The sequence below is a fragment of the Cardiocondyla obscurior genome, linkage group LG04 (genome assembly GCF_019399895.1).
Source record: "Cardiocondyla obscurior isolate alpha-2009 linkage group LG04, Cobs3.1, whole genome shotgun sequence".
NCBI classification, from domain to species: domain Eukaryota; kingdom Metazoa; phylum Arthropoda; class Insecta; order Hymenoptera; family Formicidae; genus Cardiocondyla; species Cardiocondyla obscurior.
This window is the reverse complement of record NC_091867.1, coordinates 6,029,737-6,056,226: the sequence shown is the minus strand read 5'-3', so window position 1 is coordinate 6,056,226 and position 26,490 is coordinate 6,029,737. Positions and strand designations below refer to the sequence as shown.

General features: G+C 41.8%; 1 protein-coding gene and 1 long non-coding RNA gene across 2 annotated transcripts in view; one reads left to right on the top strand and one right to left on the bottom strand.

Annotated features, from left to right (window-relative positions):
• The first annotated feature begins 297 nt into the window (after positions 1-297).
• Positions 298-26,490, top strand: LOC139102121 (uncharacterized). Its single transcript, XR_011545660.1, has 3 exons — positions 298-649; positions 772-810; positions 26,186-26,490. It is a non-coding gene; the product is annotated as an uncharacterized lncRNA (long non-coding RNA).
• Positions 11,111-26,490, bottom strand: part of LOC139102116 (tyrosine-protein kinase Dnt) — a 61,170-nt gene continuing 45,790 nt past the window's right edge. Inside the window, exons 4-9 of the mRNA XM_070655805.1 lie at positions 25,861-26,035; positions 21,227-21,431; positions 16,698-16,854; positions 15,858-16,125; positions 15,252-15,438; positions 11,111-14,970 (exon numbers count right to left, since the gene is read on the bottom strand). Coding sequence (XP_070511906.1) covers positions 14,722-14,970; positions 15,252-15,438; positions 15,858-16,125; positions 16,698-16,854; positions 21,227-21,431; positions 25,861-26,035 — 1,241 coding nt within the window. The 3' untranslated portion in view covers positions 11,111-14,721. The remainder of the gene's footprint in view (positions 14,971-15,251; positions 15,439-15,857; positions 16,126-16,697; positions 16,855-21,226; positions 21,432-25,860; positions 26,036-26,490) is intronic.

The following is a 26,490-nucleotide window of genomic DNA, read 5'->3' as shown; positions in this document are numbered from 1 at the left end:
CCGGTCACCTGGACCAAAACACGCTCACGGAACGATAAATAATACGCGCTCATTAAGACATTGAACAGAACATTGAACAGAACAGAATATTAATTGCAATTTTTCTGTTTCAGATAATATTCAACCATTGAAAAAGGACCAACCCGACATCCCGCAGACATCCTGAGAGGAGGAGGAGGCTCAGGAAGGGTATCCTGCCCCAGCGGAGCAACCCCAGGGTAAGTATCAATTTTTTTTGGGAATAAAATGCTTCAGATTTTTTATAACATTTTTTCATTATTTTATTTAATTATATGTAATATCTACAAAATAATTTTTTCCTTTTTCTGTTACAGATCAAGAGAAACTCCGCTGCGTCGCATCGTTAAGTGATAAATAGTGCCGCACGCCGATATTAAATTATACGAACCGCAGCCGGTTTGTCGGTCGTCTCGGGTGTGTCGTTAGTTATCGGGCGCTTTTTTTGACGATTATTTTTTCACGGGAGTGCCGAAAAATAACGCGCGAAAGTGTTGAGTCATTTTCGCCTTTGTAACTTCACCCGGTCGCGTTCGCGAGTTTCCAGTGCGCGGAAGGATGGCTCGTCACCTTTCATCTGAGAGGAGGAGCAGGCCCGGGGGGCATCATACATCGGTGGAGCAACTTTTAAGTAAGTATAAATATTTTAAATAAAATCTTTATCAAAAAAAAATTTTTTACCTTTCTTTTTATTAATTTTATTAATAAATATACTGGCACGTCTACATTAATATTTTCCTTTTTATGTTACAGTCACCGGCAGAATCTTACAACTCCGCTGAATGCAGATTGGTAAGTCACATAATTTTTTTTTTCGTAATTTTTAATTAGGTTTCTTGAACCGGCAACACTTCGTCGACCATAGGTTACTCAATTGCAATCATTATATAGAAATTATTATAATTAATTAATGTTCTGATTTATAATGACGCGCACAAATTGGGTGGGAAATATTATTTAGAAAAATAGCGCACGCGAAGCGTGCGCATGGTTTCTTCTAGTAAGAAATTCTTCTAATAAGTCACATAATTTTTTAAAATACTGCTTATTAAAATTAGAGTTAATTTAGTTAACAATCTTTTTGTCACGTTTGTATTCTTGCGTTTACGGATTAACGAGCGGTAGCTCGCTTAAGCCGCCGCCCTCGTGGTCGTTAGAAGCAACGATTGTGGCCGCAATAAAAGTATCTACGTGAAACTATCGTTGCGCACGAAGTAGGTCAGAGTGTGCCGGGCCGATGTCGAAAAGAATCGAGGGACGAAATAGGTCAGCGCCGGAAACGTGGTGTCGAAACGAACCGCGCGTCTAGCCGCGCGCTTTCTTCGCGACCTTCCTTCCTGCCTATAAATACACGTCCGTGCGTGCCGATGTATGTATGTACGCGAGCTTACGCGAGATGTTACCTTTGCGACAGCCGTTCGAAACGGGAAATAGGCTAGCGACAAATGTAGAGATTCACGCGCTTTCGCCGAGCAGGTACCGACAACTTCCACAAGATAAAAACTGACATTATGCGCAAGATTTAAGGTACTTACGTTTGTGAAGATACGAGTTGGACGTATGTCCAACTCGAAACGGACAGATAATTTGAACGTGGCCTTCTTTAAATTAAAATAAAAAGCCAGACTCCACTTCTCTTTTTTTAAGCGTAAAGAAATATTTAATTTAATATATTAAATTAATTAATTAATTAAATTAATATACGAATTATTAGAAGCATCGATTTAAAAACAATAAAAGTGAAAAAATTTCGACTTGTAAAAGAGACCCAAGAAATTTTTATAACGCGCTCGTGAGTAAGTTCGACGGACGACGCGTCAGAAATCTAAGCTGAAAATATTCGAACATTTAGAAAGTTGTAGCGCTATCATCATCGCCCGTTTGAAAGTTCCACGATTTTTAATGTTGAGAAGTAATATTGTCTTCCTCTCGGGCCCACTCTTCTCCTCCGACACGCAACGAATATTACACAACGCTTTGGGCGATATTATTAGTGACCTGCCTGGATGATTGCTCGGCAGCTGCCTCTGCCAAACGGTCAAACGGTCTAGGCGCTTTCTTCCCGACCTTCCTCGTCTATAAATAAGCGTGCGAGCTTACGCGAATGCGTTTATGCAATTGTGCGGCGGGAAATAGGTCAGGCCGTCGAGCGTGATCTTGTTTCACTTTTTCCCCGATCGACATTCCTCCAATTTCTGGGTGAAGACCGGCGGTCGTAATGTTTTACATTAATCGGAATATACGTTAAACTAGAAAATTTCTACGTTCTGAGTTTCTTTACACGTTCCGGTGCTCGATATATTTTATTTAAAAAAAACAACTTTTTTTTTCTATTTAAAGAAATAATTAAATTTTAATTTAATTACTCAAACATCGTGATATTAATAACAATATCGATAGAAAAGTGTGCCTCAATCTAATATCTCGAACGTGTTTATAAAATTTCTATTAAAAGCATCGCGTTGTCCATTATCACGATATTCGAATGTCAGTGAGGAGATATTTCGTGGCGATAAAAAAAAGATGAGAAAGAAAGGAAAACAAAAATTTCCGCAGTATCGATAGCTGCTGCCGGTCGGGCACTGATAAAGAAGTCATCCGGCGAGAAAACAGACCGGCGAAGGTCCGCGGAAAATTGGGGTCGCAACGTGCTTTCTTCTTGGCCTTCCACCTTCCTTGACTTCTACTTATACTTCGTCTTCGTCGCGGCTATAAATAGTGGCCTGCACGCGCTCACGCTTGTGCACGCCGACTGCGTGATCCGAGGGACACGCGTATTCACGCACTGCGCGCGATTGCGACAGAGACCAGGCCTGATTACGACAGGGCCGCATGTCCACCGAGAGAAGATACACTTCTCTCTCTCTCTCTCTTTTTCTCTGTCTTTCTATCTCGTCGTTTTACTCTGCCGCCGTTTTATTTCTCCATTCGTCCCTTCCCGAATCTTCGCGGAGAAAATTTTGTACTGAAAATAATTATGACATCACAGTAGTATCGTCACATAGATCAAGGAATTGTAAAATTAAATCACGATGCTGGTATTTAATCTATTTATGCTACCGATTGTTTGCCATTCTTATACTTATAACTTATAGTAATAAAATAATAATAATAGTAAATTTTGTAAAATAATTTACCACCACTGTGACAACATAATTCTTCTCGGTATAAATTTTCTTCGCGTTCGAAATACTTGACGACTTTACAGAAAAGCACCTTAACATATTTCGAGCGCACTTTGTTCTCATTTGCGCAGCGAAATAGATTTTCAATCTGTCCAGGGTGTTCGCAGACGACAGGGTCCTTTTTTTGCGCAGTCTTCAGAACCCTAGATTTCCGTTTAAACAGCTATTTTCTCCTCCTTTGTTTTCTCTTCTAGAAATAATATTTTATTCGATGCCACCGATAAAAAAAATTGCAGTAAAATTCAAACGACGCTTCCAGAAGTCCCAGTTAATTAATTCGACTGCATTCAATGCAGAATAGTAGACACCGAGCGCTATTATACCGTTGGGAGATCGACATGGCATGAGAACTCCGAGGCCGACCTTAACTCTTTTCTTGAAACGGGAACATCGGTTTCTAAATGCGTCACGTGCGACACTCTTTGGATTGTGCTAGCGTTATTGCAACAAAGTACGACCAAACGCCTATCTTTTTGCAATTAAATTCAATCGGTCTATAAATACATATTTATAGCTCGCATTTTTGTTCACTCGTGAACTAGCATAAAAAATATAAATAAAATAAACATCATTTAATAAAATAAAATTTGCCTTGGCAAGCAAACTGCCGATATTTCGAGACTTTTTGAGACGAAACTAGAAAGCCAGCTGAACGTAATATTAACAGGTAGAAAAAGGTGCTTCACGTTCAAGGTAAAAACATTTCTGAAAAGAATCTAAAATAAAAAAACTAACTTATAAATCAGATTATTTTCATTCTTTGTTTCGTTTCATTGCCGAGTAATTTTTTTTACGGATGGCTCGTAAAGCCGTATTTTCTGCGGGCACAGTGACATATGCGCTAATAATGATTCTTAAAGTAACGGCATTGTCACGGCGACCAGTAAATTTCTGTCGCTATCTTTTATTTAGGAAAAAGAAGTGTCGGACCGAAAAAAATCGAAATGAGGAAGAAAGGTTCTCTTTCACCTTGCAAATGACGTAACGAATCACTCGGTCAAAATAGAAAAAAGCCGGAAGAGAAGGAAAAGGAGAAAAGAGCGCGGATAAAAGTCGCTAAGTTAAAAAAAAAAAAAAGCCGAAAAGAAAAAAATGTTTCATCGTAAATTTGTTGGACGCGTGGCGTTGACACGGAATCGGTACCGGTGCAACGACACTTTTTCGAGGCTCCTCTATCGTCGAGAATCCTACAGAAAGAATGTACCTTGCACCTCTCTGCGGGCGGTAGAAGTTTCCAACGGTTTGAATAAATAGGTAGAATTGCCCGAATGATGTGATTCACGATCTGTTCTTAATACGTCTGTCATTATCGGCAGTTTGTTTGCAATTTTGATTCTGACAATATTCGTGCGGGGGGGCATCAGGTTTCTTTTGATGAGCAAGGCGCTCGAGTGGGCCGTCGGTTAGGAAACTGGTGCGTTTATTTATAACGCTTAAGAGAGGCAGGCGCGAGAGTTTTGCGTGTGTACGTGGTGTATATTCACAATCGCACTTACGTTTCCCAGACAGGCAGCTCTCGGCAGCTTTCTTCTGACATAACCGAATGAAGGCGCGGGCCGCGGTTATGCAATTCGAAAGTGCCCGCCTTACTTTACGTACCGCGCCGAGGATACGCGGTACCTTATGAAGGAGCGCACCGTTAGGCCTCGTACTTTTACTCGACGTATGAAAAGAGTGAATAGGAACAAATATTTAAAGAAAATAGAGGGAGCGAATAATTGCGGCCTGTTCAAATTGAAAACGAAGGACTTGAGAATCGAAAAAGGGACGTAATGTGTCTTGAGCGCAGAAAATAAAATTAATTCATAAAAAGAGATTATTTAGAAGAAAGAAAAATAAGATGTAAAGTATATTTTGTTCACAGGTAATAAGTGAGGCAACCCCAGAAATAATAAGTCTCATGATTACAGGTGAATAAATTTGCCTCGTTATATTTTTATTTGTCCGTTAAATTGAATATTCCTTGTTCTCTCTTTCTCTTTCTTTCTCTTTCTATAATTTAGCGATCATACTGCGAGTATTGAGTCAGAAATATGATCAAGATGTTTCGAGGTTATCTGGATTGAGTCAAGAAGATTGACCACGCGATCGCGGTTGAGAAAAGTCATTAGGTTTTCTACGATATGTGACTTACATCGCGCAACTCGAAACAAAGATTAAGATAAACAATTAATTAATATCGCGGTAATATATTACTGTATACATAAAGTCATTTTTTCTGAAATAATATTAATTATGTAGTAGCCTTTCAAGTGAGCATTATTGCTTGTTTCTAGTCAATAAAGAGGACACGTGAAGTGCGTGATACGATCATTTTTCTCTAAGATTGTCAAAGCGTAATATTAAGAAATTAATTAATTAATAATAATTGAACACGTTATCCGTGCGACTACTTAGCAAATCATTTTTATTAAGCCGCTAATTTCAAGCGTTAATTAACGTTTCAATACAAAATCATTGGCATTGTCTACACAAAAAGGAAAATATTTTCAAATTAAAAATTAAATTAAGTAAAAGAATATAATTCTAAATATAATTCTAAAATAATTTTTTTTTAATTGAGAAAAATTAGTTTTAGATTAAAACATTTATATTAAAATCAATTGTTTCGCTTATATACGAGATTAACATTTGGAATTCAAGAACTTTTTCTATAAAGGTATTTGTGAATGGCCCTTCGTCTTTATTTTTATGGATGAGACTCGCGTTTTCGTCGCCTTCGGCTGCGAAGAACTTTGAGAACAAAGTGTCTTCCGACGTCGGTTACGTAAGTACGATGCAGGTCCTCATTGCGAGAGCGCGTCTGGTGGTGTATTAAACGACGAGGCGACGCGAAAGAGGCGCACGGGCCGGCGTGGTATACGCGTGTTACAATGTAAAAGCCTGCGAACGGTGAAAGTGAGCAGTGCTTTTCCCCGCGAGACGGCCCGCGTATCCCCGATGGTCTCCTTTAAACGCATGTATTACGCCGTTATGTCATAACCGACCCGCACGAGTGTGCACTACTCGTGTTTCACCTCGCGTACCTTTCGTACGCCCGCCAAGGGCCGCGGCACGCGAATGACAGAACTTGATTTAAAATTTCAATTTACGGAATTTTCATCGCCGTTTAAATTGGTCACTGAAGGTCTCGATTGCGATTGACCGTTTTCCCTTAATCTTTAATCAGGTTTATCGTTCAAGTACTTTGTAAAACCCTTGCGTCCTTCGAGAATCGGTGGGCGATCAAACGACCCTCAAGAAATCTTTCGTTCACGTCTTTTCCTCTGACGTCAATAGATGTGTCTTATGTCGAACGAGAAAGAAGTATAAATGGTTGAGGATTTCGTAAACCCTTCCACGACGACGTCGCAATGGGCGATTGGTTAAACAGTTCACAGACTTAGAAAGTGAACCGACCAGGGACCTTTTTTTTTTCTTCACCCGCCATTGTAAATCGCGGCCGATTATAATCCGGCGAGGATCCTCCATGAAAAGCCGACGTGACCGTCGAAAATAAAGCGCGTTTCGCAAGCGCGTTTCTCTAAGAGTCTAACAAAACTTTCGGCTGCTTACGTAAGAGGATTTGCCAGTATGATTCAACGATGATAAGAAAACGGCTCGAAAAGTCGGTTTTATCCAAAGGCGTGCTAACTGGACAATTTAAATACGTTTGAATTCATTTATTGTGCGTTACAGAAAAGGAAACGTATCGTCCAATACGCTCATAAATTATCGAGGTTTAATATATTTTAATGCGTTCCAAAAATAGACTAAGGTAAAATTTATCGGGAAATATTTTTATCCACAAAAATATCTTAGTTTTTATTTTCTTTTTACTTTGAAACACGAGAAAAAATAATTTGCTACGAATTTAATTTGAAACTAAATTAATACGATTTTTACCAGTTTAAATGTCGTTTTCGGGACGACAGGGTTGTTTTTGGGAAAAAGCGTGCCTCACTAATAAATTGGTGCCTTCTTGATGTGATGACGACAGGAAGCTAGATAATTTTTACTTTCGACACAATCGCACGCGAACAATTAAACCGCGTACCTCCGTCGCGCGATTTCACGTGTATTTTTGCCCCATGGCGGCGACACGCAGCATTGCTCAGAGCCTGAATATTAGGCAATCTAACGCGTCCAAGGCTAACTGAGCCTTGAGCCGCCTTTCCAAGTGTTTTACTAACCCGGCCGTTCCCTCGATCACGACTGCCGTCAAGTCTCCTTACGATTAGCTCTCCGCGCGATCGTTTCCCAGATTGCTTTAAATCTTTATCAAAGATCGTATAAGGATACCGCATTATCATCGTTGCATAACGTTGCTCTCAATAAACTACACCCTTTTTCATTTTATATCAAAAGGTAATTGATGATTTCTTAAACAAGACGTATAGCGTCGGTTTTCTCGTTTTATTAATTAGAATGAAAGGAAAAAAAAGAAAGAGAGTAAAAATGCAAACTGAGAAATATGTCAGTTATTCTTTTCATCATCACTAATATTTTTTATAATTTTTTCTTCTTTTTTTTTTCGTTTAAGAGTGATTTTTTTCGAATTTTGATCCCCGCGATAAATCAAGCGACAGCGCGACAAAGCCTCCAAGCGATTCTTACGCCACACACGTACTCCTGGTACGATTCATTGATTTTGATTTTATCTTCAATGGCACCGATGCCGTATCGATGCCGATAAACCGTGTATAAGCGTCTTGGCCTGTTTGTTCGAATCGGTTCGAATTGGCAGCCCCAGTCGCGCCGGGGAACCAGTTTTTCCGACTCGGATGAAAGACCGGTTGGATCGCGCGACGGTTTATGTAGCTGTCGAGACCCCGATTGTTTTACCCGGTCTAACTGGAAAGCACGATAATTGCTATTTAAGATGAAGACCATAGAGACGAAAAAAGTTGCGTCACCATGCCGGGTTGCTGCGAACGGTGCATTATCCATGAGGCGAGCTCGACGCCGCGATACGCATGATATTTTATAAAAGCGATCAATCAATCACGATTTCCCGCATATTCTTGCGACATTAAGGCTGCACAGTGTCATAAACGGCATTCAGTTCATAATTCTACTATATATATTTGTAATACGGTATAGAATTCGAAAGAAAACTTTAAATAGTAAACGTTGTCTTTAATTAAAAAAAAAAAGTTATAAAATAATTTGTGTCTCAATTTGTTAGGATATTCTTTCTCCAGAAATTAAAAAAATTTTCAGAAATCGAGAGACAACCATCCACTTTTCGATCACTTTTCTGATTTTACTATCAGAGTCAGTCCGATTTAGCGCTCGCTTTTCGAGCCGCTGGATTCGGAGTCGTGACGTCGCACGGCGATCGATTTCTATTTGCGGAATACAAAAGGCCGGCTGTGTGAAAACGTTTCCTCTGTTGCGACAAAATAATGTAATTAGCTTCTTGCTACCTCGGTGCCCCCACTGGCTGCTTAACGTTTGTTTCCTACCAACCGGACGCGTGGACGAGTGTCCCCGTGCTCGAGTTACGTAACGCTGTCGCACTTTCGTCGGTGCCGCTTATGTCAGTGCGTCGACAAAGTCGCCGGCGATTCTTTCTTTTCGTTCATAAAACTCACTTAAATTTACACAACCTTTGATTGCACCAAAGATTATAAAACAAAATGCATCCGCGACGTGCGCGATCCGCGACGTAATCCTAATTTCCGTGTTTTTTAATTAATTTAATTTTCGCAATTATTGACGAGCGTTAAAATCAAATTCGCATAATCGATATACCGTAATTCTATCGCGATACGATAACTCTCCGTCGATCTCGCGCGCCTATTACTTCTTTTTTTCAGAGAAAGTTGATTTGGGATTTAAAAAAAAAAAATAATAATAAGAGGTAGACAAGTTTGATTCTGAAATATAATTTCCAGCATTAAAGATTTCGTCTTCGATCTCGTTATATCCACGTTTTAAAATTAACTTCATAATTTGTAAGAGATTTAATAAAATATTTTTATGTAGTACACTTTTCTTTTAGCTTACAAGCTGCAAATTGCTTTGTTATTTTAGATAGATTAATGCAATTAAACATGTACCAATTAATGAGTCAAGCAGGTATCATGCCACCTGCTAATATTACGACATCAGAACTAATATCTATTGTCAATATTTATTAAGTCAAAGAGAAAGTTTTGTGATATCGTAACGCTACTAGTGATCCACTGTGGCGTAATGAGAGTGGGGATGCGTCATTTGGCCTTTCACCCTGCCGAATATTCACCACGCGGTTCCGGATGCGTACTATATGTGTGTCTTTAATTTTTTATCTTAACTTTTATTTTATTTTCAAAGACACTACCTGAATAACGTAGTCGCTCACACGATCCAACAAAATTATAATTCTAAAACACCTACCGTTAAAAATTCCCCCAAAAAATTTATTTTAAAAGAAATTGAAGATAGAACATTAAATTCTGTTTCATAGCCTTGCAACATTTTCACGTTAGATTTTACAAGAAAAAACGTGATTACCGTCCGCACGCGCGCGCCACGATGATAATTATTGCTATTTATCGTCGCGTTATCACTTTAGCGGCAAGAAATTGCCAGTTGTCAAACGTATGGAGACAGCGTTACATTTGAGATCAGGCCGGAGAATAAGCGTCTGTTTTGACAGAGAGAAAGCACGGCGGGTTAACATATGCGCCATGTATGACTCGTACTCAAAAATTGTGCAATCATGGGGGGACCCTTCAGACGTTTGTTCGCGATAGATAATGCAACGGGAATGCTGAGTAAGCCGACACGACGACTCAAAAATCTCTGAAGTACAGTATCGGCGTACTCCTTCAAACGTGCCTGATAATAATCGCGTTAAATTATTATTTTTTATTCGTTTTTAAGCCTAATTACTTGTGCATCATGTATTTAAAAAAAGATAATGGAATTCAAGGAACAAGGAAGGACATTTATTCCAATTTTTTTTCTTTAATTTTGCATCAAATTAATCAGTTATAACTTTAAAAGCACAAGAAAAAAAAAAATTAAATAAGTAGACCGAGGTACTTCTTGCAAAACACTTTTCTCACAGTAAAAACGTAAGAATCACGTCAGAATTATTTAACGAGCCACGTGCTCGGTGTGATAAATCCGCGATTTAATCGCCAATGTAACCGTCTCGACGATCCTAATAGTTGCTTGTTACGTGGTACTTTCTCTCCAGTCTCTTCGACGAGAGGAAGAAAGGCCTTCCCGAAGGGATTTGGCAGTGTACCACCAACCAGGTTGTCGCTCGAAAACCCACGCGAATCGAAAACCCGCGGCGAGCCGCGAGCCGTGTCGCTACGTCACAGTCGCGGCGCTTTTACGCTTCGTAACAATGCCCCGGACTTTCTCCGTCACTTTCATTTTCGTTGGCCGGCCGACTCTCCTCGTTTCTCTCCCGCCTGGATTAAGAAATAGTGCGTGCCCCTCCGCCGACTGCCCCCGAGTGTGCCCCCGGTGCCGCGTTCACCGGACCCTCGATCCGTCTGCGGTCGCAATTTTAGAAAGGGTTTCCTACCTCTCTCTCTCTTTTTCTGCGTCTGTCTTTTTCTCTTTCTCTCTCTCTCTCTCTCTCTTTGCTCTCGGTACCTCCGTTCCGTATTGATACCCTTGCGTTATGTGGCACTACGCAAACTCGAGGCATACACAACGCGCCCTTTTCTTACTTACGCATTTTTTTTTTTAATAATTACTTTTTAAAAATTCTTTTTAATATTTTTAAAATTACTTTTGAATTTTTATTGATAAAAGTGAGAATATGTTTATATAAACTTATAGTAGATAATAATTAATATGGTTGGATAAATTAAACAATAATTTGCAAATGGCATAATTTAAAATATTATTTTCTTCGTGATTTTTTCTGCCTAATGAAGCGATGAAGAGGAAAAGCATTGGACATCGAAGGATTGGTATTTTTTTAACACGTATATTTTACTTTTTCCCGTTGAAAAATAATGCCATAAATCGTCGTAGGAAATAATAGAATCTGCACAAATCAACTCACTCTCTCTCTCTCTCTCTTTCTTTCATTCTTTCTTTCTCTCTTTCTTTCACGCGCGGCGCACCGCTGTCACTTGCTACAAATATTTACAATGACTGGAACTGTCATCCGAAGAGAGGGTTTTTTTTTATTCCCGAAGGCGCGGGAACGAGGCGGAAGCGCAACTGGCTTCCTCGTCTGGTTTTTTTTTTAACAGGGGAGGGTTACGGGGGAAAGAGAATATTAAATACGTATGTTCGCGTAGAAAACGAGCGGCGACTCCATTATGCAGCAAACAGCGAGAAAAGTGCAGTTACAGCCTACCCTGTTCCTCCATTCAAAGACATTCACGAGTACATTATAAAATCCGACGATACTTTTTTAATTTTTTAAACGCACGACTTTAGAGCGTCGCGATAAGTAATAGCGAGCGAGTAGTTATTAAATAGCGATATCGATAATTAGTAAGATGCACCTGACAGGCGGTGCTAGACGAACCGTGGGTCGTTTTCGCGGCATTTACGCGGCGAATCGACGGAGCAGATTGAGGGGGAGCGGAGGAAACGATCGACAAGGGACGTGTGCGATAAGGTTTCTGGTCGTGATCAGGGACATGCGACATTTACACATCGAGTACACTTAGAAGTATTTCACGCGTGCATCGCGCCGCAAACATATAATCATTGCTCGTTCGATTTGCACCTGTCGCTCACGCGAAACCAAATTTAAGTAGACTAACGCTTTTAAAACATCGCCTGAATACATACTAATTAAAATTAAAAATAGAAATATTTAAATATTAATCGACTATTTTATTTTCTTTCGAATTTACCGTAAAAGATATTATTAAAAGGAAAGGCGGAGAATCTAGGATATTCTGTTGCGGCTCCCCGGCATAGTTTAATTTTATCCTGTGAGATCAGTACTGCATGTTTAATACGCCGATAAACGTGTTTTCTAGTCCCTCGTCTCATTCGTACGCCTTACTAGCTTTAGCCGTCGCTTGCGCAATTGCGCTTGCAACAGAAAAGATATGGAATAAGCGCAATTGAACTAATGCGGTGTAATGCGCTTAGGTATGTTAACGTTATGTACTCATATAATATGTAATGTTTTAATGAATGCAACAACGGTATATCAAATAAGCTTACTTCGCGCTAAGTGTGATTTCAGTGGCATTCAGATACACCATGGTACACGCAATTAAATCAAACGAATAATAAAAAATAACTAATTTATATGAGTTATTTTTACACATTTTTTTTCTTTCTTACGGTGCTAAAGTAAATGTTAATTATGTCTCTCAACCATCAGAAGCAGTCGACTAGTGAGCTCTGGCTCCATTTCCCTCCGTAATGTCTTTCTATCTACGATGGAAATGTCACGGCAAAACCTTTCACCGTGCTCGTCGCTGACGGTCCGTAGTAATTTTATTTACAACAAACAATAAAGCGACGCCGTGCAAAAATTTAAAAGCCAGGGAAATGTTAAATATTAATTTATCGTTCGTAAAGGCGTGTTTTTCGACCGGTGGAAGAGATTCCATTTAGTAATACAGTTTCAAATGTAAAACGTAGACAGATCTATTTTTTTTTTTTTTAATTTTTCCTTTGTTTTCGACAAATCACTGTTCGGTTATTTAATGTTCTTTAATACTCTATAAACACAAGGAATCATTGCGAGGCAACAGTGCAATCGAAAGGATCGAGCGACGAGATAGGAATCGAGATAATTTTGCGAGCGGGTGCCCATTTTCCCCGATCTGACATTAAGATCCCAGCATTCGATTTTGCAAGATCCGAGCTTGTTGTCGGCGCGAGCCACGAGAATTCGAAATGGCTTTTCGCAGCGCAGCTAATAGGTACCTAACTACAAAAGTACGTATAGTTCGACCGCCCATTTATGGAACAGTGTGTGCTCATCGAGTATCAGATACAACAATAGAACTCCTAAGTGCTTCGGAACGTCGTCATCTTTGCGCTCCTCGGTCGCTGATTACTCGAGATTACGTAATCGTGACCGTTAAAGATTAACAGCTCAATCAGATGAGACTTTTTTTGCTTTTCGAAAACGATTTGGTAGCGGAAAACTCGCGCGGTTTGAAAAACGCGCGGGCCCGACGGCGACACGAAGCGGACTGAATGAAACGAAATGACCCAATTAATCGATCTTGCGTTTATAGCCGTCTTACGTAACGAGCGCATACGTATCTGCATGAATATCGGCGTTACATAATTTTATTAGTATATTAATATTGTCACGCGCTGAGGAATATAAATTATCCGACTATCAAGAGACATTAAAATTTTCTGCATAGCATTTTTGACCTGTATACCTCACGATTTTAATATTAAACGCGACTTTCCCCGCAACGCGATCATTCTAACATCTACAAGGATCTATCGACCTTTTATTTCAGTCTCACGTTTTCGCAAAGCGCTAAAGGGCGAAGAAAGTTCTTCGTTGAATTGAAAGTGTAGATACCATCCGCCGCTTATTAATTAAATCGAGTGACTTAGAATTTAAGACGGCGATTTGTTTACAGACGTTAATTAACGCAGATGGAAGGAGCGGCGTCTCCATTCACTCGCCTGAATCTCGCCGTTACAACGGTGCCGGCAGGATAAAGAGTAGCCAGATCGCAGGCGCGTTTTACTGCAAAAGCCGCGTCTGTGAATTATAAGATCGCGATCTTTGGAAGATGCGCTCTCAAATGAATTTAAGTGAAACGAGATTTTGCTGAGAGAGAATAGACTAGAAATAATTTATTCTTAACAAGCTACTTTGTGAAATATCGTCCGTAGAAATTGGCTACATTTTCTCTTCTTTATACGTCTGATCTTTTGATTTATATAACAAATTTTAATTTGAATACACGAGTCTTGTTTAAATTAAAACAAATTCTTGGATATTAGGCGCTTGTACTCGTGCACTTTTATTTTTTCAATTTAATGTAATTAAAAAAAAAAAAAATTTTTAGCGTTAATGGATTGGCAGTTTGTAATATTTTCTTTAATCGCATGAGAAATGAGGTAAGAAAAAACTCGTTTTTTTTCGTATTTTGTAATACCGAACATAAGGCTCTTTCGCGCGATATCAACCTGCTTGCAGCGTCGATCGTTCGAGTGTAAGTGATCAAAATTCATGCATTTGCGTTTTAACTACTATGGACGGATGTGTCCGTGTCGATTTAATCTTTTTTCCCCGTTTTTTTTCACCAACAGTCTACTTTGATTCACAATCAACTTTGAATAAATATAATTATCATATCAGTACGTGTCGTAGTTGCAACAGATATACCTAGCGATAAGGGCAGGGTGTTGGGGTGGGCAACGACGTTCAATTCCATGTGACTTTGATTCTGTTCTTCTCTCAATTCCGAATTTTGCGGACATACTTTCGGCGTTTCGGAATAGACGTCTCGACAACCTCTCTTTGTTCAGCTGTTTACAATAATTCTACGCGATGTTAATCAGTTCACAGTTACAATAAAAATCTTAAATCTACGACGCCAACGCGGTTTAGATCGGATCGCAATCGGGTTTAGATGAAGCCTCCTAGCGCGTCGTGGAAATCCTGTAGATAAGCGAGCAACTGCGGCATGGTTGGACGATCCCTAGAGGAACTGAGCCAACAGGCTTCCATACAGGCGAAGAGCTCATCGGGGCAAGGCCTCGGCTGAGCGAGCCGATATCCGTCCCGCAGACACGCCATCATCTCGAACGGGTCCACTTCCACGTACGGCTGTTGACCCAGTGTCGCCAGTTCCCATAGGAAAACTCCGAAAGACCACTTCGAGGCAAAGAAAATATTTTATTCAGAGAGATTACGCTTTATGGAACGATTCAATATGAAACTATTACGCGACACTTTTATCCTTCGGTTGCTAAAAAACAAATGATATTAATAATAATGAAACGTTTAAGATGCGTGCATTTTCGTAACTATACACTTTTGGTTTTAATATTTTAAATTAAAATTGTTAAGAAACGTATTTGATATATTTGTTCAAATTCGATGAAGCGCGAGGAAGGTAATTTCAATTGATTTGCGTATATAAATTGGAATCGTACCACGTCGGTCGCCGTGCTGTACTCATTGCGCTGTAGACTCTCTAGGGCCATCCACCGTATAGGTCGGTTCTCGTTATCGCCGAGACAATGATAGTCCTGCGGGAAGAGATCCCGAGCCAAGGCGGCGTCGGCCAATCTCACACGAAGACTATTCGGCTCGATTATGCAGTTTCTGGCGGCGATATCCCTGGAAATTATCGATCTCTAAGATGGACATTATCGCCGATGTCTCGACAACAGCTACGATAGTCCGGGGCTTCGTGCACCGCGAGAAGTAATAACGTTATCTTCATGGCAGCCCCGAGAGATCGCGACAATAATCCGCTTCATTGATATAATTCGTAAATTATTTAATTAACTTATTACTCGATTTAATAATACGCTCGTTAATTATAAGACAGTTTTATCTGCAACGTGATGAAACTTCATCCCGAGTGTTTTATTGACTGATAAACCGTTGTTTTTATTTTAAGTTAGAAAATTAGTCTGACGAAATCCTTGCGATTATATCAGAGAGAAAATAGACGATAGCCGGCGATAGCGCGCGATAAGGTTTATCACCGTTCCAAGTGCGTAGGGCGTGGACGGGGTTTCAGGTCGGCTCACCTATGCAATAGATTTCGTCCATGAAGAAACGCGCCCGCTCGGGCGACCTGCGCGCCGACGTGCACCAAGTCCCGCGTCACCGGATGGTGATTTCCATCCGTTAAGTAGAGTTTCAGGTTTAATTCGCCGGGCGTACTTGTGTAAGCCAGTAAGGGACACGAACTGTCCAGACAGGCGGCCGCCAAAGAGGCGATGTTTGTATGAACTAATCCGGCCAGTTGCGAACCTTCCACTACCAGCAGCGAAGCTTGGTAAGCGGATGCCACCTCTGAAACAAACAGTATTGTCGAGTGATAGGCGATCAGAACACCTGCATGTTAATGGGAGATGCATATTTATTTCGAGCGTCGTAAAAAAATTCTCTGCGTTTAAAAATTATTTTTAATACATCAAAATACATTAAATATAATTTAATTAAGTAGAATTAAGTGAGCCTAAGCTTCTAATTAAAATTGAGATTTTAAAATAAATTATGAATTGCAGTAGAGTTATTTTCTTCGTTTTATTCAAATTACACGCGTTATTGCTTCGTCTAATTATGTGATTCACGAGTAGCCGATGGTGGATATAACAACTTTCTATTTTATCTGAAACAGATACGCTAACGGATCCAACGGTCGTTTAAATCATTTTCTAATAAAGATACGGGATAATTGCAATTTTTTTTTTAATTAAATTTAAGATGTTAAATAATTAAATTGTTTGCATTTTACATTACCTATATTACATTGAATTAGGAATTTTAGATAAAATTAATGTTTCTGAATTTTTTTTTATAATTATAAAATATTTATCTTTTTAATAATATAATTAGAAATATTTTTAGAAGCTAAGTCTCACCTGTCACAGTTTTTATGACGACTTCTTGCTCTCGTCCGACAATCTCCAGAGTCCCTTTATACACGCGACCAAAGGTACCCTCTTGTACGAGTGTACGACAGTACAACGCTGATCTCGACACTGCAAGAGCTCTGGCCTTCTCGCAGGGATCAGTCGACTAAAATAATTTTAAAAAAATTGCCGTAAATTTATGAATGGTCACATAAAAAAATTAATAATTTTTTTCTTCAAAATTAATTTTAAAAATGACAAAAAGAAATGTAAAGATGCATGTCTTATCTTTGAAAAGAAATGGACGAAAGCAGTTATTTATATTTAGCAGTTAACAACCTTTCCTGTCGTTTAAAATCTCGCTCTGGCAGGTCTGCATAATTTATATCTTCCGGGAAAAATCTATCAGGAAAAATCATTAAAAAGGCATTTGTCGCGTGTAAGGTGACGAGACCCCGAGCAGGAGAGAATTCTCCCCCTGGAGGCTCGTTACGGCGTCGTCGCGCGGCCCTCTTTGTTCGCCAAACGGATTTCCATCGGAGGACCGGCGTAAAACGCGAGAAAGCTACGCGACGCGCGCACGGGAAGGGCGGCTATTCATTAATTTCAATTTTCCGGAGTTTTGCCTTCGGCCCCCGCCCATTTCATTTCGACGTACGCACACGGACGCGTAGATGGAAACGAACGTAGAGGGTTGGAAACGTGACGCGGGGAGGAGAAAAAAAAAGGGAAAGGAGACGACGGGAAACCAGTTCCGAACACGTCGATGCGACCGCGTTGCGAAATTACTGGGCGATATATTGGATTCGAGAAAGGGGTGCGCGGCGGCGGCGGCGGCGGTGGTCGCTCGAATGGACGCCGTTCCCGGGGGCTGGCTCTCCGCGGGTTGATCCACGGTGGTCTCGAAAATTATTTACGAAATTCCCGGATAGCGCGCGGGACGAAAATGCAAACACCGCGGCTAATTCCGCGGCTTATCGGGGGGCCTCTGTGATTATTGCGGAGACGAATTGCGTCGGGGCGCGTCTGGCGAACGTTGTTTTCGCGGGTACCACGCCTCGTCGATCTCGCTTATTCTCACGGTTATATTTCCTTTTTTTTTTCCTCTTCCCCGCGGTTCGATGTCTGTGTGTGCGTGTACTTTTTTTTCGCTTCCCGATGAAAACGTGATGAGCGAGGTAGAAATTGCCGGGTGGAGACCAGTCCAACGCGCCGAAGGTGCGAATGGAATTCGCCGCATTGCGTAACGAAGCTATAAATATAAATTAGATCGGGATAAAGAATGAAAGTTCTGCAAATCTCCCCTTTCCCGGTCACGGTAATTCTTTAACGCGAATGATCCAGAGCGTAGAATAATTAAGCGTCGCGTTGAATGATTGCGCGTAAGTAAATAAGTTCTATCCCCAGTTATGCGTTATTAATTACATTCGCATCTTTGAGGCGATTATCGTGATCCACGACTAATATTATCGACCCTTTTTGACCAAGTTCCGAACAAGCAAGATCGAAAATTAATTTTTACTGCTGCTAACAACGTGTATAGAAAAAAATCGGCGAAGAAAATAATGGAGAGTTTGTTTGACCAGGTCAGGTCAGGTCCGTCCGAAATGTTGCGTCTGATAATGGATATTACTTCGCTATTTACATTACGGAATCAGAATTGTAGTATCGAGCGTGTAGCGCCACAGGCAGAGCGTATTTAGCTTATCCAGCGTGGAGCGGCAATTTGATTTATTTACTGAAAGGCTCTCGTCAAACATCACGTTCGTTCGCTCGCTCGTTCGTTCGCTCATTCGCTCGTTCGTTCGTTCGTTCGTTCATTCGTTCGACCCGCTGAAGGCGCTCTAAAAGCTTCGTTTTCAGACTACTGCGCTCGACATGCCGAAAGCACTTTTAATTCGACCTCGCCGATTTAATAATACGGTTCGCCGTCTCCCTCGATTAAAGCGCGGCGGAAACGAAACTCCGTGAGAATTAATTAAATCGAAGAATCAGCTTTTACGTAACTCCTCGTTCCTCTGCCCTTCCGTGCAATTGATATAACACGACGTTAAGTAATGTGACGATACACGAAGCAATTGGTAACCCAATCATCGGTACAACGGCAGAGTTTTAGTAATTCTTCTGGGACGTATTTCGCATAATTACACATTTCCAATCTGCTAAAAATGATCACTGACGTGAGATCTCGATCCGCTTCGAGCGATTTATAAACTAAACTGCTAGACGCCTGCTTTATTCTTAAAGTAAACCTCGCTCGACGTCGAGTTAGTCGTTAAGAGTGTTAACGAGGAAAAAAAAAACTTTGGATATAAAACACTTTGAGAAATTAACGTAAAGTTACCCTTTGGATTTTTAGTACCTATATACATTTTATAATTTTTTTTCAAAACACTTTGACTCAACAGTCGAACAAAATTGCTTTCGCTGAAGAATAATACGCAAAGAATCTATTCGCAAAATTAAATTCAAGGTTAATTGACTTGTCAGGGAATGTAATTGTTCTTTATTACAACGCGAAGGTGCGAGGATCAGACGGAACATCACCGAGCACGTGGCTGGTTATCTCGCTATCGTCGGTCGCAACTTTTACGAGGGAATAAGAAAAAAAAACCCCCTTTAGTATCGTCCTCTGGCAGGTCATGCGGAAAACGCCAGGTCGTCAGGGCGATCCGCCATTTCGCCGGTCGCTCTCTCGCGCGGAAATCTAGCGGTGCCGGGAGCAAAGAGGATGCGTGTTTGTCCCGGTGGCGAAGATCGTTTCCTTCGATAGACAGCGTCAGGTAATGGCTTTCCCCAGCAATGGGATCTCAAGCGTATCGTTTTACCAGGGTCGGGACGTAAGACGCCGCCGCTGGTTCACGTCAGTTGGTCTTGGGGCGTCGCTGGGGGTGGCTCAGGGGTCAGGTTTTCACGAAGGTTCACAGCTACACTAGTCGACCGACGTGCGTGCGTGAGGGTGAACTATAGTCGGTGGTGTCCGCCTCTATGTGCGCGTTCATAGGGTTGGTTGCGCCCGAGACGGAGGGTGCGGGCACACACGCGCGTACACCCGGTAAATTGATCCAAGATCAAAGCCGAAACAATCACAGGACTCACTTCCAACCACTCTCGCGCTCCCTCTTTCTCCGTCTCGCTTTCGCTCTCTGCGTTCGATCTCCCTCGTCCTCCTCCTTTTCGGCGCGCCAGCCACGTCTGAGGAGGGCAAGTGCCGACGACGGAGGCTGCTGTAACCTTCCCTTGTGTGCGTGTAAGTAACCCCGTTCTCGACAGAGTGCAGGTGGTACCGCGCGGAACCTGCGTTTCTTTTCCCGGGAAAATTAATGCGAAACGCTTGTTCCGACGAGAGCGGCGCCGCTCCCATATTTATTCGACATTTTCGCGCGACTCCCACACCACTCTTTGATTGCGCACTTCGCAGAAAGATACTTCTCGCGGGATGACGAGTAATAGCGGCGGGTAATAGGGCGTGCTTCAAAACGGTAGTTAAAACGAAGCGGTGGACCGTGACACGCAGCGATTGCGTGCGCGGCGGGTTATTGAAACCGACATCTACCACTTGCGTTTCGCCCGTAACTGCCGCGGTATAAATGTCGCCGCAAAGACTGAGCACGAATCGCTTTATCTTTCCGTAAAGACCACTCTGCAAATTATCGTCTAATTTACTCAATTTGTTTTTTTTCTTTTTTTCTTATTTTTACTTCTCAAAGAATGCGTTTCGCTAAACATTTTGCGAATACGAGCTCAGAGATACAAAAGGAATCAAAAACATGATCGATAGTTGCGTTAAAGCAACGACAAAAGCAAGCAAAAAAAAAAAAAAAAAAAAAAAAAAGAAAAGCGAGGAATATTTTGTTCCCCCGAAACGCAAGAAATCGGCCGGCACGCTCGAGAAGACGCGAGTGGAAACGACTAAGGCGCTACACGCGTAGACCTTTTTTCCTTCGCGGACGGGTGGGTTGGGAGTTGTAAGTCGGCAGGTTTAGAATCGCTGAATAAAGAGCCGAAGGGTTGGAAAGGGTTGGGCGCCAAAGTTGTCCGTGGAAAGCGGCTCGCTCGGCCGCAAACTCGATAAAGTTGCGAGGCACTCGTTGTGTATACGGGGACGAGGCGAGAGACGGCGTGAGACTGGATGCGGGATGAGACAAGAGGTGGAGGCGTCCTTTCGCGCCGCTTCCGCTTCCGGTAGTCGATGGTAGACGCGGAGTTCGCGATAGTGAAGTGGAAGGAACGGTTGGCGGGAGAGGAAATCGGATTTCCTGATGCGCAATACGAGTTTCGTGTCCGTCGTCGAATCTGTTTCACGGGCTGTTTCGTCGCGATTAGAAAAACTGCGAATACGCACGGGAAGAGACAGCGAGTGGCGTCGCAAAATACGAATATTCGTTTCTCAAAAAGAGGTAGATAATTAATTCAGATGATTACTACTATTCTCAGTTTTGTGATCGTTATTTGCGCTAGGAATTCGATATATCGTTAACAGTCCGGAGCATTTATGCAAACTACGATCGGTAGTATTTTTATTCGCTAAAACGTACCTGACTGAGGTGTGTTACGTGGCTCGCCGCGTAGTAACTGGCTCTGGACCCGCATGGCCTCGCGTACAGCGGCTCGAGGTCGGCGATCGTGGCGTAACTTCCGGAATTCGCACTTCCGGGCCGTGGGTCGACCTTAACTAGAACAGAACTCCTGGCCAGGCCACCGGTGTCGGCCGCGGAGTAACTGCAGCAGGGCAGAGTTTTCCTGAAAGGGCGAAAAGGATCTTTTGTAGCCGCGCGATTGTTATACCCGAGTTAATTATCGTTACAATGGCGCAAGATAGAAGTCCGAAGTAATTGTCACGGAGCTCCGGATTCTATCCCGGTGGCGATTTCCCTGAAACAAATTTTAACGCGACAAGTCTCTTCTGCAAATCTAGCAGCCCGTCGTTCGCTTCGGCGGGATTATTTCGGGCGATAATCACCCGCGCTCTTAAACAATGCGTCAACGTAACATTACGCTCTTTTTAAAATTCACAAATATTAATTATCAAAATTCTAATTACTCTGTTGTAATTAAAAAAAAAAAAAAAATTACATATATTTCCGACTCAAACATTCGCCACGACTCTCATTTATTTTATAAAAACGTAATTAATGCAGACGTAATTAAATTTCAATGTTCGGGGTTTCGTGCTTTTAAAAAACTTTTGTTAAACAACATACTTTTGTATATTGCACGTTGGAAAAACATTTATTAGGTTTGTTATGGGATCGGGAAATCTACACCGTAACCGCTAATTTAACTGCTTTAATTTCGCCTGGGGATCACCGCGTAATAGGCTCTTTTAGCGAGTTTCCCCCCCGGGAGGCTACTCAGGCAGCAATATGTCGAGATAAACGCGAGTTCAAATTACAACGCGGTTTACGGGATAGACGGTCACTTTATAAAGTTCTGCGTACACGCGTTCGCTAGCAAAAGATAGGACGCGAGTGGGAAGAATGGCGCATTATCATATTTTAGTGCGCCCGTCCCGCGGCCTTCGACTCTCAACGAGGAATTATCTTCGACAAGAAGTTCCTCGACTTACTCTCCGTCCCTAGAAGGATTTACATCTCGTCCCGGATGAGCTCCCGAAAAGCTCTAAATAATCTTCTTCTTTTTCCTTTTTCCCGTATCGTCGAATTTTCGTAAGGATACGTTAATTTAATTCTAATTAAAAAAAAAACTTTTGAAGAAAATATAACAGCTCTGACGCAATTTCATCAACATTGAAAGCATTAGAAACAAACTTGGTTGATTCTTTATTCTAAAATTGAAGCACTAGAGCAAATGTTTTTGAAGCAAGTCGTTATATTAAAATAAGACCGATATTTCTCGAAACGCGGGAGAACAAAGGGAAAAAAAAGGAGAATGACGACTCTGAAAAATACCAGCGAGAAATAGAAGAGGATATTTTTCGAGATTTATTGGCCATTTCGTGCATGTAAATCTGCCGCCGAGCGTATTCGCTAAAAAGACGAACGATGGAAAAACGTGTACGGCCATCGATTTCAAATATCCCCGGCTCGTTCGTGCCCGTTTATTTTTACGCGACCCTTACGGAAATGTTTCGCGACCAGATCGACTTCCGACGAATCCGTCTGTGCCCGCGCCGCACGAGGAACAGAAACGTTAAAGTGTCGTTCGAAAAGTAATATCACTTTTGCAACTCGCGGCCAAGTGTTTGCGAGAGAATTTCCATGGAGAAATTTACGGCAAAACCGACGATGGTGTCGGCTCAACCAAGAGCCAACTTTTAACATAATCCGGTAAGCTCTGAAAAAATGAACAACTGTATACGGGTAACATCTGCGCATTTTGCGCCCGGATATTTTGACTCCAAGAATCGCGTTCTTACGAGTTAACGAATCGATAATCTTATTGTACGTAATTCTCGTTAAAGGAAGGAAAAAGAACCAGCGTGCGTCGACGGAATACGTACGTAAAAACCCAATCGAATCGGTGGAAAAATATAAAAATAAACATCGCAGGGAATCGAAAAGTTGGAGGGCCGCAGGGAAGTCCCGACACGAGTTTCGCGAGCGGCGTAACTCCTAAAGAAAACTTTCCGCTGCCTGCCGAATCTCAAAAGCACCTTCTTTCGTGCAGCTCGATGCGGCGAGAGGGGCTTACGAGAGAACCGAGGGGGTGGCCGTGTTCGTTCGAGCGCGTGGATGTAAAATCTGCAGTTTTATCTGGCGGTAGGAAATATACGTCGAGTCGCGGTTGGGAAATAAGACGAGGAAATCAGAGAAAGCGAAGATGCAGGCGTTTCTCCGCGGAGGCGCGTTATCGGGGCGCAGGGTTTCAAAAGAACTAATATATCCGACGAGAGACAATTGAAGACGCAAGAGGGAACCGAGGGATGATGCGAAATGAGGGAGCGTTTCTCCGGGCTTCTTATAAACGCCACTTTGCCACGCAATAAATATTTGATGTCCCCCGATGCGAGATCACGTTGTTACGAGCGATCATATTTGGTCGCATTCACGTCACGCACACGGACAATTGCGTGCTGTTTGCCTATCTGTTGCTTTCTTTTTCGTGAGCTCCGGTCAGTACCACGCGGCGAGATATTGAATCCAATTCCGCGACAGATCGCCGTGCAATATTCCAATCTCGTGTAAAACAACGGCGACTTTAGCGCGATGTATTTTCCTTTGCGTCGCGTATTCGCGAAACGTAACAGAGATCGATCGAAACGAGAAACCAATTTTTTTTTTTAACGATTGCAACTTTGCTGAATATACGTCGCAATAATATTTCTAAGTTTTTAAATTATGTAGACATTTTTTTGTAGCACGCACGATGAATAATTGACGAAGCTTTAAAATAATGACGTTTATTATCACAAACGAAGGGTCGCAATAAATATTTTTTGCATGAAGTAAACGTGCAATGCCAGCGAAGTTGGCGGAAAGAGCGAATCCTCCTCCTTATCGTTTAACGAGAAAAATTCGCAACAGAGAACATCAAAAGAGCTAATAAATATCCGGGTAAAAGACAATCCTCCCTCTTTGAGACAAACAATAGGGTGGGGACGAAGGAAATGGCAGTAAAGTGAAGTAGGAGTAGCTTTGTTTCTACCCTAACTCCCTGGCAGGATGGTTTCTATCTCGTTCGAGTTCCGTGCGCCTCGAAATGGAGGCGCTGGAATGGAAACGCTCGATGCGCTAAAGTATAAAATAATTACAGCGAAAGTAACGATCGAACTTTAAAGCTAGCGAGATAGAAGTTTTCACATAATATTCGCCTTTAATGAGGCTAATGGCGCTAAAACACCGGCCACCTTCTCGTTTAACGACAAAAATTCGCGACGAGCATTCCCGGTGAACTTGATATATTTCTAGACGAGGACAATTGGCTCCGGCCGATGACCAAACGCGATCCTGTTACGAGATGAAAAAAGATTTGAAATATTTTAATACGAAGAAAGCTAGAAACACGTGCATAAAGCTCGTTCCATCTCGCCGTAATAAACGTTCACGATACAGGCACAAAACGAGAGAAAACCCGCGTTTTATAACAAAATAAAAGTGGCAACGAAAGAAAGAGTCGATTTTTAGGAGTTGAGCAATATAGTATCGATCACAAGTCTGAAAAATTTCAACGCGCTACCGATTTGAGAAGATGTGGCAATTGATTGAGTCCGCGCGTAAGTTGCTTGGCGGAGATCGAAAGACGAGCGAAAAGAAGAGCGCGAATGCGGGAAAGAGAGAGGAAAAGCGGATCTTCTCGACCCCTAACATCCTCCTTACATTCTCTCCCGCGGCGGTCTCCGGATACGAGAAAGGGAGCGCGCATAGCTATGCAATAAAATGTCGGCTGCCGTGCCAAGCAGCCGACGGATCACCGCCGGCTTATTGAAAGGATATTTCATTCGGACGAGTTCCTCCTATCCAGCTTATCCACGCGAATTTCCCGCGGGGGTGCGGAAATCTTTCTCCTCCGTCGTCTTCCCCTCGCCTTTTTCTCGACCGGTTTTGCGGGTACGTCTCTCGCGTTCGGCGAAGAATTCGCGACATTGTGAGACTCGCGCGACGCTTTTCGCTCGGCTGGCTCGCCGAAAATGAGAGAGCGAAAAAGTTGCATTTGCGGCGCGCCTCGTGACGACGATGTCTTACGTAATGAAAATCCGTCCCCCAGGCATTTATTTTTGTGCGCAACCGAGCCTTAGAAACGCGAATTTATTCGAGTGGAAATTGATTCCCACCGTTACCTAATAATTAGCTAGCCAATTCATGCACTAGCTGCAAAATTAGATTAACTAGATAAATTTCTATTCGAGTAATAAGCGGCAGAATGAAAATGCTAGATAGCGGTCGCGTTACTCGCCCGTGTCGTTTTTCTTTCAGCGGATACGTTGTTCAAAAAATCTCTATTATATTTTTTTTTCTTTGACGAATTTGTTACTGCTTCTTACTTGTACCGTCACCGAATTGTTCAACGTTCACAACGCGCTCTTTGTTAATTTTAACAAGGCGATGATAAAGACGAGAAATCCGCAGGATTAAATCTGGCGGCTATTCTTTCTATTTTACGTCACAGAACACTCTTAATCTTCTTCATTTTTTTTTTTTTTTTTTTTTTTAAATAAAATGTTTAACCGGGCAGTTTAAATAATAACGTAGACAAAGTTTCGTGGACGTACTGAGATTCCTGCACGCGAGCCTTGCTGTTGCGAATGTACAGCGCGCTGGCGACACTGCCAACGACCAAGATCAAGGCGCAGGCACAGGTGGCGGCGACGTAAAGTGCTCCGGCGCCATTCATAAGCGGATCCGGTTCCAAACGTACGGAATCGTTACTGGGGGGCGACTCGATACCTGTAACATAAGTCAATTATTATTCGTCAGCACATGAAATTCTGTTAAATTTGCACTTTGCAACTTTTTGTAAATCAAACAGACGGCGGTTTAATTATTAATTTTATTAACTAGCATGTCTACATTAATATTTTTCTATTTATGTTACAGTCACCGGCAGAAATCTACAACTCCGCTGAAGCTCATGCAGATTGGTAAGTCGCATGATTTGTTTTTCGCAGTTTGTAATTAGGGTGTCTTAAAAAATAGCGCGCGCTAGGTTTTTTCTAGTAAAAATAAATTCGATCTCTCATTTTTCCGGAAATGCATTTTTATGTGCGCGGAATGTCATTCGAAGCACGCTCCGCGAGCTTTAATCTTCCAGAGTACGTGATAAACAATGCGTATTGACATAAACAACGTCGATGTACTAATTAATTTGATTTTAATTTTATTTGATTTTTAATTTAAAAAAA